Source organism: Glycine soja, chromosome 3 (assembly GCF_004193775.1).
Source record: "Glycine soja cultivar W05 chromosome 3, ASM419377v2, whole genome shotgun sequence".
In the NCBI taxonomy this organism is placed as follows: Eukaryota; Viridiplantae; Streptophyta; class Magnoliopsida; order Fabales; family Fabaceae; genus Glycine; species Glycine soja.
The window spans coordinates 45418121-45433641 of record NC_041004.1 but is presented as its reverse complement, the minus strand read 5'-3'; the positions used below and the strand labels follow the sequence as shown (position 1 = coordinate 45433641).

The following is a 15521-nucleotide window of genomic DNA, read 5'->3' as shown; positions in this document are numbered from 1 at the left end:
CCAATTGTCCCTAAGACTCCAGCATCTCAGCGCTCTCGCGAGCCCCTCATATATATTGTATAATCTCTTAAACCCTACATCCCCATCTTCTTCGCATAACAGCACCAACAATGGTGAAGCATTACAGACCCCCGGTGAGTTACTACTGCACACGTGTTTTAGCTTCTCTCTTGAAATTATTTATTTCTTTTTTATCTTAGCTTTATTTGTTTGTGTTTCAGGGGAAGAAAAAGGAGGGAAATGCTGCCAAATTTGTTATTAGGTCACAGGCACTCAAGCAGCTTCAAATCAGTTTACCCCTTTTCAGGTTAGTACTTTACAGAAACATATGCTCATATATGAATCAATTTAAGGTGCTTTTGGAGGAAAAAGGAGGCTTCCTTTGGGTTGAAATTCGATTGGTTGAATTATCTATGTCTGAAACATATTGGTAAAGACTGATTCTAATATTGCCTTTTACAAATTTTAGGAAACTATGTATTTTGAAAGGTGTAACTCCCCGGGAGCCCAAGAAAAAGTTCAAGGGAACTCATCAGACTTATTACCATGTCAAGGATGTTTCCTTCCTTCATCACGAGCCTTTGGTTGAAATACATAGAGCGATAAGAGTGCATGAGAGAAAAATTAAGAAAGCCGAGGCAAAGAAAAACCTTGAACGTGCTAACAGGCTTCGCGAGAAAACACCCAAACCGAAGATCGCTAGGATTATTCGGCAGAGGTATGTTTGAATTTGTTCATTACAGTTTATTTTTAGTAACTGGTGATGAATTTTCAGTTTAATTGATTATTCTTTGAATTTACAGGTACCCAAGATTTGTGGATGCACTCGGAGAATTGGATGACTGCCTTACAGTGGTGCACCTTTTTGCAGCATTACCTGCATCAGAGAGTAAAAAAATTGACGTGGAGTGTGTCCATAAATGTCGAAGGTATATTCATGGAATTTGAATAACTTTGGATTAATATGTAATGAGGAAATCAGCCTTTGTGGATTTAAATTTCCTTTGAAAATAAGGAGTTAAACATGTTTTGGTAAAATCTCATTTGTATTTTGTTGCATTTTTTGTTAATAAAAAATGTGAAATTTTCATGCTGATATGATTTTTATCTTCTGTATTTTTATCCAGATTGGCACATGAATGGCAAGCATTCGTATCTCGCACTCACAAGTTAAGAAAAACGTTTGTATCTGTGAAAGGCATATACTACCAGGTACCTATTTGGCATTTTTAAATGTTCAGTAATCTTAACTGTATATGCTATCAATAGATTGATTTCTGTTGTTTGTGCAGGCTGAGGTCGAGGGCCAGACAATAACATGGTTAACTCCTCATTCACTACAACAGGTTGTATCTGATGATGTTGACATCACTACCATGCTAAACTTTCTGCAATTGTATGAGGTTAGTTTCATATTCATGTTGTATTTAATGTTTTCATTCTGCCGATACTTCAACATTATTGTCATCCCAATTAACAGGATTACAGATCTGTATACTTTAATCATGTAAGTAATTTAAACAAGTTCTAGTGTTGTGTTAAGACCATGTGTAAACAAAACCAAATTTAGCTACCAAACCCCCGGGTTATCTTATTGGATGTGCATCTCCTAATCCTTCATATTCAACCATATTATTTGGATTGCTGACTTTTTATTAATTTCATAATTTCTATAATGATACAGCCTCTTCTTAGTTTTGTCAATTTCCGCCTCTACCATTCTATAAATTTGAAGTATCCCCCCATACTTGATCCTCAGTTGGAAGCTTTGGCAGCAGGTACTATTTTTCCCAACTCAAATGGAACTTTAGAGATTTGTTTCTCTGCAGATCTTTTATGTATCTGCTAATTAAATTTCTTTTCAAATCATGCAGATCTATATGCTCTGTCAAGGTATGCCAGTGCCAATACCAGACCCTCTGTACTGATTTCTGAAGCTTCTCAAGCTGAATCTGAACAAGTGGAGACCAAGCAAAAAGAGGCAGAGACTGGAGATAAAACATCTGAACTAAGACTTGCTCAACTTCAGCATCAACTTCCTTCTAATGAAGCTGGTGCACTAATGCACCTCGTTGAGGAAGTTACTGGTGAAGATGAAGAGGACCAGGATACAAAAGAATGTAAAAAGCTCTTTAAAAATATGAAATTCTTCGTAAGCAGGGAGGTAAGTCCTTTTGATGGTTTTAGCACCACTGTTTTAAAAGTATTGTCAGTCAATAGTTGGGAATTTGTGCTCATAGTATTTTGCTGAGTCATAGTTCATTGTTTTTTTAGAAAAAGTAAGAGATAGGAATTAGTGGTGATAATAATTAGGAACGTGTTTTAAAGAATTAAACTCAGAGCTAATAACATGTATATATATGGGACTTATTATAATGACAACGATTCTCATTTTAAGAATGTAAGAACTTTAAGTTTGCACTATACAATTATACATGGATGGTCAAGCTTAAAGGTCTGTAATCACATGATCATTTAGAAAAGTCAAGTTCATTTAACTTTTAATCTTGACCATTCAAATAAAATCCAATTGTGTATTTTCATTTTTCTCATTTTTTTACAATAATAAAGTCTAGAGATATTGTCTGAATGTGTATATTTCTCTTAGAACATGAATGGCCTTTGAATTTGTGCTAGATGTTGTTGGTTGATATGTAAATATTATGTTAAATAGGTAATTAAGGTTGTTGGCCCAAACTACTTCAATCTTTATGATTGAATATTGTTCACAAGGTCTTTGGTTTGATTCTTACTAGTAGATTTTTAGTGTAAAGTTATTTCCTTATATGTTGATACCCTTTGTAAACGCTTGCTAAAGCTTTCTCTCTCTCCTAAACCTGTTTGTACAAAGAAAAAAAATTCTTTTAAAGAGAATTACTTTTATTTTTTGTGGGAAACCATGGAGGAATATGCCAAATACTTTGACATACTTAGTGGATTTTTTTTTTACTGTTTTGTAAATGTTGCAGTTGTTATTATCTGTAATTTGTTATTTACAATGTGAATTTGTGTACTGTTGCTACATGAATAATTTATAGAAAATTTCAGCTTATTTATATTGTTTAGATTGATGTCACAAGACACAATACATCAGGTTGTACTTTTGTTAAAAATTGTTGACTATTTTTTAACTCCCATGTTAAAAATCTTTGTAATTTCCTTGTGGTTGTGTATTGTTTGACATTATTTGTATCTGTTCCGGTCTAATTATTCAGGTACCGAGAGAATCAATGTTTTTTGTTATTCCTGCTTTTGGTGGCATTGTTTCCTGGGAGGGAGAAGGGGCACCTTTTGGGGAATCTGACCAGAGCATTTCTCATCAGGTTTGTCACTAAGCATACCATCTAGGTGTCCTTCTATTTTATACCTTCTGTTTAGGTTTACTTAGCTATTGCTTTCATGTGCTAGATTGTTGACAGGGAAGCACAAGGACATCGGTTCCTCTCAAGAGAATATGTTCAACCACAGTGGGTATATGACTGTGTGAATGCACGGATTATTTTGCCAACTGAGAATTATTTGGTGGGAAGGTATGCTTCTTTAATAACTGCTGTTTAGTGCTGATTGTAGTAATTTACAATTTCTCTCTAGGGAACTCTTCAGTAATTGAAGTTGCATTATTCATGCCTCTTTTTTTTTGGTTCATTAGGGAACTCTTGCTGGTTATAGTGGTCTTGGTGGGAATGCGCTATTTTATTTGACTGAGAAAATAAGTTTTTCTACAAGGATCATGATATTTTTCTGGGGAATCATGTCTATATATGCTTTCATCTATTCATTTTGTTTGATGAATTTGATGCTAATTAAATATTTATTTATTATTACTTATTATCTATATTTGAAAAAATAGAAACCACTTCTGCATTTTCTAATGCATAGGCACTCTCCCCACGTGGCATAAATCTTATGGATCATGCAACTTTTAGTGTCTTGTTCTGTTTAATTATATAAATCCCAATCTAATAAAGAGTGGATACTCACTCTGAAGTTTCAAAATTACTCTTCTCCTTGAAGAAATTATGGGCAGGATTGCAATTTTTCCCTCTATTGACTACGAATATAATAAAAAATGAATTTGCTAGCTTGCAAGAGTGTCTATATGCTAGTATTTTATTTTATTATTCGAATTATACTTTGCTAAAGTAGATAAATTAGTAAGTGTCAATCTTGTATGATAACATTAAGTTAGAAAACTGATCTATGTTGATTCGTATTTAATGTGGGATTGGAAGTTGGATAAATAATGTATTGTATACAATGAAAGAGTGAGTTGTATTAAAAGCATAAGGGTATTTTTGTACAGTTTAGTTCCCCAATTTAGTTGTCCTAACCAAGTCATTAATTATACTTTCATTAACCTAAGGGAACAGTTTAGAAAAATCGATGCACTTCTATGAATACACATATACAAATGTGTCTTAAATTTAAAGAAATTTTTATGTATACTAAAGAGAGCCTATATGATTTTAATGATTACTGCAATGGCTAAAATGTTTCTTTTGTCAACAGGACTCCTCCACCACACTTGTCACCTTTTATTAACTACGATGAAGAAGGAGCATACATTCCTGATTATGCAAAGACCATTAAACACTTGCAAGCTGCTGCCAGAAAGGAAATCCTTCCACTTCCTGGTGTTGGGAAGGAAGATCTGGAAGATCCTCAAAATCTTCTGGTTGAAGGTATCATTGATCGAGCAGAGGCTAATGATGCAGCTCAGAGAAAGCAAAAGGTATGCATGTTGTGGGAAAAAGGTTGCATCATAATAGTGGCATGAGTGGAGGGGATACTTTTTTGTTTACACTTACTCAAGCATTTCAATTTTGAATGACTGCATTGCAGATGATGATTTTGGAGCAGCAATACCGTGATGATTTGAAAAAAGAACTTCAAGGTGTTACATATACTTCAGCAGGTTCTAAAGAAACATCTACTGGAGTGGTACAGACTGGTGAATCAACTGCCAGTGTTCAAGAAAATGTTGATGATGACATGAGTAAAGTTATGATGTCACGTAAAAAAAGGAAGCTAGCTGAAGCCATGAAGGTAACAACGTGATTTTTTTCTCTTTTCCAATTATCTGTCTGAACTTACAATTAAAATACTTCTATTCTCTAATTAATTGTCCTAATCTAACCGGTTGCAAAGTGATAGATTGTCTTTAAACTTTTTTTTTCAGTTCTGTTTTTTCACCTTTTTTCTTTTTATTTTGTTCTTGAAATTCTGTCGTTCAGATATCTAAGAAACTGAAGGAAGCTCAGACTGATCGCATTAAACAACGGAAAAAGAAAATAGATGAAGCTCAAAGGCAAAGGAGTTGAAGAGATGCTGCATTCTCAAGGATTCCAGCACGACTTCATTGTGTCATAGCTGATGATTTGAAAGGTTAAGTCATTTTTGTTCGGAGTATAGGCAGTTGAACTTATTCTAGTCTTGTTCTCTATGTTTTGTAACCGATATGTTTCTAGGCCAAAAAGAAAAAATATTTTGATTTAGCACCGGATGTTTTTATAACATCTCAGGTTTGAGCCTTTGAAAGATTAAACTATGGTTAAGAGACTAGGGGTATTTAAAATCTAATTAAATTATTCTTTATTGTCAAACTGATAAAAAAGAATTGAAAATCAATCAAATTGATAATTAAAAAAAATGAAAAAAATAGTGGTTTGGTATTTAGTGCCTATTCATAAAATCAAGGTTTATTTGCACTTTTGGTATCAAGTTTGATATATTTGCGATTTGGGTTCTTTTAAATGAGCTGATTGAGTTCTTAAAGTTTAACCGATTTTACAATCAACTTCTTTTGTCAGTCTTTCGTTAAAAATTCAATGGAATTTGCTAATATGTCATTGGATGCCGAAGTGATAGTTGATATGATACAATAAGGTGATATGCAAAAAAAAAAAAATTCACAAATTGTTGCAAGTGTGTTTGCCTTGCCTTTTATGCCTTACGAGCAATATATTTTTTTATGCACTCGTTTGTATATACCCTTTTATTTGATTAAATATATTAAAAATTAAAAAAATCAAGAAAAAATCTTTAAATAAGATGTGATATTCATTAAATTTTATCTTTTTTTAATGAATTTTAAGTAATGAGAGTATGTATTTAAAATAATATTCAGAAAAAATGGTACATTCAAAATAATGCATTAAAGAATGTGATCTACACAATATAATATTATATATAGAATACATACTGAGCATGGTAAAATTAATCTTATAAACATAGATTATTCACTAAAATATTAATAAATAATTAAAATATAAAGAGAAAATTAATATAAATTAAAATTAAAATGTATGTATTTATTTATTAATCTCTCAAACACTGATATTATAAACCTTAGCGAACTAATTTATTTTTTAGATACTAATATTAATTTATGAAATAATACATAATAATTATGATGAACTTAATTTTAATAAATATAATATTATTTACAAAAATATATAAAAGAGAAATAAATTTAAATTAAAATATATGCATTAATTTATTAGATTAGAAAAAAAAAACATAAATATATTTCATTTTTTCTTAATTTATTATATTTGTGCATGAATTTATACCCATGTACTATGTAAATCTTATGAAAAAAAATAGATATTGAGTTGTATTAAATATTTGTCATAATTTACTTTTAAAATTATAGTCTTTACTATGTGAAAGTAAATTATTCTATATGATTCTTGGTTATTATTGTCCTAAAAATAATTTAACAAGTAAAATGATTTATTTAAATTTATTAAATTTTAATATAATTAATAGGAATTTTCCTAAAAAATTATATAGTTAAGATAAATATAATTTTTTTTTATAAAATTATCAAATTTATTGGTGGCATGTGGAATTGATTATTGTCTATGTAATTGTATTCTCTATATATGTTTTTAAATATATAAATATTTTATATAAATTTTAATGTTTACATATTTATTTGACTTTGGCTCCTTCAGTCATTGAATTTTAGATCTGCCCCTATTTTAATGGTTGAGATTTTGACCTGAGAGGATTCACTCCCCATATCTGCCTTGACATCAAATTTCATTAAGTACTTAATGGAAGACGGCGGAACACTAATTTTAAAACACCAATGATGCGAGTATCAAACTAACGGGAAAATAATTTTGGGTGACATTATATATTTAAAGGATCAAAGCGAGACTTTTAAAAGACAAATGATGAAAATAATTTAACCATTTACATAAACAAAATTAACCAAAAAGAAAAAGATAAGAGATGATAAATCATAATAAAAGTTTCAGTGACCAGAATTTTGTTTAAAATTGGCCGATGGGGAGGCCCATTAGCTATAAGTGCTGGTGTTACATCAATTGTTCAGGAAGAGAATAAAAAAATGATAATCATATAGACTTAGTAATTATAAGTTGAAAGTCCTGCATCCAAGAGTAAACGGAAATTGGCAGTGGGGTCTTTCTCTACTGGTATGTCAATTTCTAAGAGCAATAAGGGAGAGGCGATAGAGAAGAAAGTATATTTTAAAAAATGAAAACGATTGAAGCAGTTGCCTCCATTTGACGTAATCTATATATTAGTGAATTATATACATAGCTGAACAAAGATGGACCTTCCAATGAAAAGGACTTGGCTCAGATAATTATTGTGTCATTGTGCCTGGTCTTCTGGGAAACAAACTCGTGTAGTTATAAAATGATAAGTGTAATAGTTCTAACCTGGCTTTGGAAAATATCGCTCCTTGATGTTTTTGTCTATCGCTAGTAGTAACTTGCAAACTGATTTTCTTATTCAGAAATTCTAATTTTAAATTAGGAGCATTCGACTAGACGAGTACATACAACAACATGGATATTTTGGGGTTGCTTTATAAATTGAATAAAGGCATTCAATTAGATTTAGACAGATGCCAATAACTTTATATTTCCTCTTATATTGTGACATAAATTATGGATGAAATACAATAACTTTATTTCCCATAAAAAAATCAAAACTTTATTTAATCTAATATATTATTTTAGTCCTTCACTAATAATATACTGTTATCAATTTAGTTCATCGTATATTAATTTTCACAATTTAGTTACTTATACTTTTAAATTTTTTAATTAAGTCTCTTATAAAAAATTATAAAATAAAATTTTGATCACTAATAGATACAAATATAAATTTGAAGCAATAAAATGATTATTTGGGCTTTAGTCCTCCTTAATACCAAAAAGAAAAAAAAACAATTAGAAAATGATAGGGAGATAAAACTTTTATGATATTTTCTAGTTTAAAATCAGCCACAACTTTTCAACAACGAAAGAATAAAAAATAAATAAAAAATAAAAACCAGCCACAACTTACATAGCCTCCTTAACATTTTTGAGCCTTCGGTCCCCACAAATTAATGGAGTGAAGAACTGATAAACACATGTGCCTTTATAACTTCATTACATTTCATTCAATGTTCTATAAAAATGATACATTCAATATTCATAGTATTATAGAATAATTTAATTAAAAAATATTCCTTTTTATACTACTATTTAATTGTAATTGAGAGTGGGTATACAAATTTGGGTCTACGGATAATGGGTTCAATTTGAAAAAAATCGTAGGAAAAATTAGACCCGATCCGTGAAACTGGGAGATTTTAAAGATCTAATCCCTGGGTTCACAAACTTATCCACTTAAGGCCGAATGTTGTACCTTTTGTGACAAACACACTCACCATTCACTTAATCACTTTAGACATTCTCAATCTCAAGACAAACCCTAACCTGCGCCTTCTTCACTCCTTCAACCCCAGCCACAACAAATTGGATAAATTGTGTTTCTTTTTCTTCACATGAAAAATTGGGCCAGTGGTAACTCTAACTTATCACTTTTTTTCTTTATATTTTCTTCACAAAATAGACGGTAAATCTAACTACTTAATTGCAAAAATGATATAATATTTATAGTAAGGGTTGAAAATAAAATTTATACAGTAATTAGTTTTATAGGAATAAATTTTAAGCATTTTTCCTTCTTTTTTTTATATTTTTATTAAGGATATTAATGCCAATTGGCCAATGATGTATATATTATATCTTGCTCCAACTATACAAGTGCCAAATATTGACCATTTACTATGACAGAGTGTCCAAAGGAAACTTTCTGTTTTAAGTTATGATAGATACTCAGTACTCTCATCACATGAGTTATTCAGCAAAAAAAAAACAAAATAAAATTATTGGATGATATCGTTCTCGGGATAACTTGTTATAAAAAGTCTGGGGTCGTAAATCTATATATCGAGTCCGAGCCTTTATAACTTTTCTTAGTTTGATATTAATCGTCACTACATTGAAAAATGAGGTATGCTTAAATTATTAATCAGTAAACACCGATATTATAGCTTTTATATATATTTTGGTGAGAACATTATAGCTTATATTAATCAATAGGTACCCGCTTGATAATTATAGCTTATTAGAACATCTTCAATAATATATAAATTATTTAATAAATAGATGCCCACTAAAACAACCAGATCAGATAACCCATGAAGATCGAATTAAGATCTGACCCGGAGGAAACATAAACTAAACATGAAAATTTTGAGACGCCTTCTAGCATGCGTGGGGGTAAGTAGGTGATGCACCGTGCAAAAGCTTCCTGAACCGTTGGATGAAGGAGTTCGTCCGAGATGCACTAGGACGGACCGCACAGGATGGAATATAACATTTTTAAAAAACGAATTTGAAAAATGAGGGCAAGACATACTACAGGATCATTAATGGACCCCATGCATGCTCCCACCGTTAGATCTCTCATTTTTTTTAAATGTAAGGTTAAGATTTTTTTCAACCTTTATCTTTTCTTTTTCTTTTCTCTGCATTTCCCAAATTATTCCTGTCTCTTCTCCAACCCCGTGACCCTTTCTGGTGTTGTGAGAAGAAGAATTTGGTTCTCACGCATTCGATGGCACAATACAACGAAGTGACGAACAGAGACGCGCAGTTGACGGTGATTGGGAAAGAGCACGATGACGACGGTCGAGAGCACGACGACGTAGGTCGCTAGCACGACGGCAACGAAACTCTGGCGTGGTGATTTGGAGTTTTCAATCCCATTCTTTTTCCTTTTTTTTTTTTCTCGTTTCTGTTCATAGCTCTCTGGTTGGTCTTTTTCATTGTTTTAAATGCTGAATATTGACAGAATCATGTTTGGTTCATGTGGGTGGAGTGCACGCGAACAATGGGTAAGAACAGAGGAAGAGTGGCTTTGATCGGTTAAAAGTTTAATGCTTTGAGTTTTGAGGGTTTTGGTGAAAGGCAATGTATTTGGTGGCGATGCTGTCGGTAAAGGAGTTGGTGGTGACAATAGATTCTTCAAGTGAGGGAGTGATCAGTGTCGTCGTCAGAGGGTGGTTGTGGTGGGTGTCATCATGCAGACGATTACGCTTGTACGCATAACCTGGAATCTGAGAGGAGGTAAGGCCAAATTTGGACAAACAAAAAAGAAGATAAAATGTGCTCCAATGCACCCCGCCTACCTATAAGAGATCATAAGGTCCACTTATGTAAATACAAGAAAAAGAAGGACTTATATTGGCGATTTAGACAAAAGCCAGGGGTATAACCATCCTCGTACTAATCCACCTGAGAAAGAAATTGACTTGTCACGTGTCACACAAGTAATGTCACGTGTCACCCTTCCTCTTCAGGCTTTTAGTTTGTCCCTTAAAATCCCCGATTGATGAGGGCCCATACGCTTTGCAATCCTTATCTCGACTAGACATGAACACCGATCCATGTGGCCACGTCAAAGGCTCCAACATTGATCACAATGGACGGTTCAGATCTCCTTTAACCCTAACAAGTTGTTCGACCTTTAACGGCCTGGCATCGTTAAATATGGCCTGACTCTGAGACCTGGTCATTGTTGGGATCTCCATACGCCGGATCTGCTAAAATACGCTTGATCCATATGGGCCTCCTCGACCACTTGTGGGACGACACCGTCGCCGGCCCAAGGCCGGAAAACGGTCTCGGCAAGCTCCGGAAACACCACACCTTCACTTTCCGACCTAGCTCCGGCAAGGGTACGCCCTGCCTCAGTGCCTCGTTAATCACACTCATATAAGTCACCAACGATTTTCGTTTAACTACAAGTCCACAACTACAATCGTTAACTCAACTCTTGTTATCATCATCATAATTATCATTTTTATAATCTAACCCACTCGTAAATTCGAATCGGAGACCGATTTGTGTGTTTTAGGTTGCATGCTATCAGATCTGCACCCTAAACACGCTTTTCAAGCTCGAATCCTCCAAGTTCGGAATTATCTAAATCATTTGCACATGATCTAAAAGTAATAATAGTAAAAGATAGTTTGGGAGATGAAATAACCTAAACCTAACCACTTTAATTTGGAGATATCTAATTGCATCTGAAACGCTCATAGATATTTTTCTCCATTTTAAAACATCAAAATATGCTAACGATTAGGCATATTTATTTATTGATTATTGATCAGAAGCGGAGGGCGGGAGCGTGAGATCGTACGGTGACGAATCGTCGGAGGAAGCGACTAGAGTGACGCGTAGTATCATGATCGTGAAACCGCCAGGGTACCAGAGTGGATCGCCTCCGGTTTCTCCTGCCGGTTCTACTCCTCCGATTTCTCCGTTTTCCGGTAAGGTCGTTATTTCTTTTCTACTGTGACAGTAAAAAATACTATGCTTAGTTTAATTACACACACGGTCCAGTAAAAGTAAACAACACCCCACAATTTCGGGTATCGGATATTTTGTCCTTTTGTGATGACTGGCCAGGCATGATAAGCAGTGTAGTTGGTGGGAGTAGTTATGAATGAATAATGACACTATTTGGTTGTTAAATTGACTTGTCCCAAATTTTATGTGGCTGTCCACATAAGTAGCACTTTCATTAGTCTTAGTCACACAGTAGTATATGACCCTTATACAGTTTCAGAGCTCAATCCAAGTGTCCATTTTCACCACTAGGCTAGCCAACTTGGTTATATTATGTTATACTAGTATAATATAATTAATAATTTTGTGCCCAACAATAAATGGTACTGATTTGACGTGTGTTTTTTAGGAGGAAAAGATTCACTTCGGTTTCGAAGAAGGTCGGGATCTGATGCGTACGAGAAGAGAGGGCAGAACAGATCAGGCCCTTCTTCTCCTTTCGATGTGTGACGCATTTTCTCGTACCTGAAAGCTGAGGATGTAGCAGCTTTTTTGGCCTTTGCTGTATTCATTTTTGTTTAGTCTTTGTGTGCATGTATAATGTCTGAATGTCTGTAAGGAAGTTCTGCCAAGTTCATGCGAGGTAGCTTTTGGTTTAGCTTCTTTAAGTCTTTACTTAAGTAAGCTGCGTAGTGGTTGGCAAATCGTAAGTAGAAAGTGTAAGGGTAGAGTAGCGGTGTATCTTTACTCCTTATCATGTAATGTATATTTATAATTAATAAGCCATTCTGCGTTTGTTTTTGGTATTGTTCATTCCTCCTCGTAAATTAAGCTTTAGCTTGCTGAATAACAATAACTTGGTAATTTTCCTACTTTGGAGTTTCTTGTTCTGTTCTCTCTGCGGGTATGCATCGAGTGATGAGAGAGACCCAGAGAGTATTTCCGCACAATAACTAATTAACCATGCTCCAATATGAAACTAATTTTTGTCTTCAAGGATGCTTTCATGGGAAAAGACACTTGACTATGGGACAGCCGCCGGCCTGCCCAAAATTATTGAATACGCTTGTCGGAAGATATGAGTGAGTTGGTTTTTCAAATTAATCAACGAAAAAAATTGATGACTAGAGAAGTTAAATTAAAAATCTATTGGTAATCTTCAATAAGTAAAGGGTACATTTATAATGTTATACTTGATCTTCTTTTCAAGACCGGACTTTTATCTACATGAATGCCACGGGCAATGCGAAATAGTGAAAAATTCCACTTAATAAAGTTCACATATTTTTTTGGGTGTGTTGTGTGCAGTTCTGTAGAATGTAAAACATTAATTGATTAGTGTAACAATGAATATTCTTTTATACAGTATTAAAGTGAAATTGCGGGTTGGGTTGGTGGTAATCCCGAGTGAAGGGGAATCTGAATTTGTCCAGCTGGAGTGGGAGGGGGGCACAATCATCCATGTCCTTGCATTCCAGCTACTCCTACTACAAAACTGCACATTAAATTACAGATTTCACATCTCGTTGACCCTTTTCTATATGCACCCTTCTCCCCAGCTTGTTTTTTTTGGGCCCACACTCTTCTCCCCAGTACTGACCTATCCCTCTCGGTCTCGGCTTTGGGCTCATGATTTTGATGGCCCAATAACTTCAAGATAGCAATGGACTTTTTCTGATCCCTAACTTCGCATCCTATTTAATTTCCTGGACAGCGGGACATGGAAGAACCAACAAGACAGCAGAATAGTGATCCTCCTGCTTTTGTTCCTACGTTTTATAAATTAACAGCTTTTAATTATTTTTAACTTTTATTCCATTGATTTCCAAATCTTATCCCTTATTCGCGCTTGTCCCTTCTATTCATTATCGTAATAGACAGAAAACATAAAGGTTGTTGTCTAACATGAATTCCAGCCTCAGACAGACTCACTCCAGTGCTTCCCGATCTTAATTGATATTATAAACTTGTTCTATATATCCGGAAACCCGAAGCATTTTTTGGCACAAACATTTGTACCCTGAATTAATGTTTTTAGAGAAATGCTAGTGTACAACATTTTATATGTAAAAGATAAAAAAGAGTGTATGATAAAATAGACGATGTACTGTGGTGCAAAGTTGCAAACACACAGAAAAGAAAGATAATATTGTATAAAGTATAATATAAAATAGGCTAAATGGTGAATGCAAAGAGTATTTTTATACATTATGGTTCAATCACAACTGTGTATATGACAAGTTTATTAATTTTTATAATTAATAGCTTAAAAGTCATTTTAATGATAATTTTTATTTAGTTGACTGTAAAACTGTTTACAGACATGCAGTGAATAGAAATTAAAATCATAAAAAAAATATAACTATGTAGATAGAGCCTAAGAAGAAACATACTATGCTGTTATACCAAGTTTAAGTTCAGTTGTTGATTCGTGGAAGGCTTCACAGTTCACAGTTACGACAGAATATGACTGCTTGATGGCATTTGATGATTTCCAGCACGGGGTGAGGGAAATGGCATTCGTTGGAAAAGTTTCTTGAGCCATTGGACGGATGGTGCCAACAACAGGATCGGTGTTTATGAGGTTGTGGTACAATTTTCTTCTCCCTTATTATGAATGAGTGGCTGTCGGTCAATCTCAGCCAAGTAAAAACGTTAGTAAAACATTGAGATGTGTGGATTGAGTTATTCTACATGTTTTATTTTTCTCAAATTTTCCTTTTCTACCTTATTTCCTTTTACTTTGCATTTTTTGTTGGACTAGTTGTCCGTATGAATGTATGATGAAATTAATATTTCAACCTTTGACATTCTATATATGTATTCCATATTCAATTATATCTTACTATCTTAGGGAGGATAGTGGAATGAAATTGCATATACTTTGTTTTTTTACCATCCCTTAATTGATAAATTGTTGATATCCCGTAATTCCTGGAATGGTACTTATTATATTCCATTGGCAATAATCCATAAACAACTCCAGAAGCTAGCAGCTATAAGGCGAAATGCAAGGAAACTGAAAGATAGGATGGGGGAGGCTCATGAAACTAGAACTCAAGAACAGGAAAAGAAATGCAATATGAGTGTTCCATCCCTTGCATGTTGAGCAGTGAGCATAATTAACAAATACTTAACGGGGAATCTTACAAAAATCTGATTTTAATTTATACACAAGTTATAACTTATAAGCTAAAATTAGCTTATGAGAGAAACTTGTTTTTTTCTTTTTTACTGTCTTGTATTCTATTCTTTATAAATAGTTATGGAGAAACTTATGCACACAAGATCAAGGCAAATCTTACATTTCTTACATATTCTGATGCTGTATTATTTTTACTTTTTTATTTTTTCCGTTCTTTCTTTGTTACAGAAGATAATTCTTTACCTCCTTATGATATATGTTGATGCATTGAAGTAAGCCGCAGCAACTCAATCAACACGCGAATCTACAACTACAAAACTCCCCAAGAACCGTGGTTATAAAGTAAAGGACCTAAAGGTGTTCTTATCGTGTTTCACCCGCTTTTATTCTTGACTAGGCTTCTTTTCATCGTTTACTTGTCCTCGAAAGAATAATGTAATTAGTAATTGCAAGTACATCTTAATCAACAATTTTTGTGAGAGATCAGACACGGTATGATGAACAAGAAAAAGGAGTTAAGACTTGAGAGACAAGATAATGAGAATTTGAGATCCAGTTGAAGAACAGAAGCATCACCAGAGCAGAACCGTTCAAGAAAAGGGAACATAATTCAGCAATTGCCATAGGTTGCATAGAAAATTAACATTTGTTTTTAGTTTTTTAATGAGAAAACCAAGGAACAGTGATGTTTCTAATTCTGAGAT

The 15521-nt window shown here is 33.5% G+C and overlaps 2 protein-coding genes across 3 annotated transcripts; both read left to right on the top strand.

Annotated features, from left to right (window-relative positions):
• LOC114407578 (pescadillo homolog) lies at positions 1–5603 on the top strand. Its single transcript, XM_028370733.1, has 13 exons — positions 1–134; positions 222–307; positions 470–718; positions 804–929; positions 1128–1212; positions 1293–1403; positions 1685–1778; positions 1875–2164; positions 3216–3323; positions 3409–3530; positions 4510–4732; positions 4843–5046; positions 5235–5603. Exons 1-13 carry the CDS (start codon positions 111–113, stop codon positions 5319–5321), a joined length of 1809 nt encoding a protein of 602 aa, XP_028226534.1. The 5' UTR covers positions 1–110; the 3' UTR covers positions 5322–5603.
• A 5259-nt stretch (positions 5604–10862) lies between these two features.
• LOC114407577 (dormancy-associated protein homolog 3-like) lies at positions 10863–12485 on the top strand. 2 transcript variants are annotated; one of them, XM_028370732.1, is made up of 3 exons: positions 10863–11056; positions 11495–11653; positions 12082–12485. In XM_028370732.1, exons 1-3 carry the CDS (start codon positions 10942–10944, stop codon positions 12180–12182), a joined length of 375 nt encoding a protein of 124 aa, XP_028226533.1. In that variant the 5' UTR covers positions 10863–10941; the 3' UTR covers positions 12183–12485. The 2 variants fall into 2 exon arrangements, with proteins under 2 accessions (XP_028226533.1, XP_028226531.1); XM_028370730.1 differs by having other exon boundaries at positions 11495–11658.
• The last annotated feature ends 3036 nt before the right edge of the window (positions 12486–15521 follow it).

Bases quoted from the DNA above. Each gene is read 5' to 3' on its own strand.
- LOC114407578 (XM_028370733.1), top strand. From the start codon at position 111: ATGGTGAAGCATTACAGACCCCCG. The intron at 308-469 runs GTTAGTACTTTA...TACAAATTTTAG, and splicing joins ATCAGTTTACCCCTTTTCAG to GAAACTATGTATTTTGAAAG. The intron at 4,733-4,842 runs GTATGCATGTTG...ACTGCATTGCAG, and splicing joins CAGCTCAGAGAAAGCAAAAG to ATGATGATTTTGGAGCAGCA.
- LOC114407577 (XM_028370730.1), top strand. From the start codon at position 10,942: ATGGGCCTCCTCGACCACTTGTGGGACGACACCGTCGCCGGCCCAAGG. The intron at 11,057-11,494 runs GTACGCCCTGCC...ATTATTGATCAG, and splicing joins CCGACCTAGCTCCGGCAAGG to AAGCGGAGGGCGGGAGCGTG. The intron at 11,659-12,081 runs GTCGTTATTTCT...TGTGTTTTTTAG, and splicing joins TTTCTCCGTTTTCCGGTAAG to GAGGAAAAGATTCACTTCGG.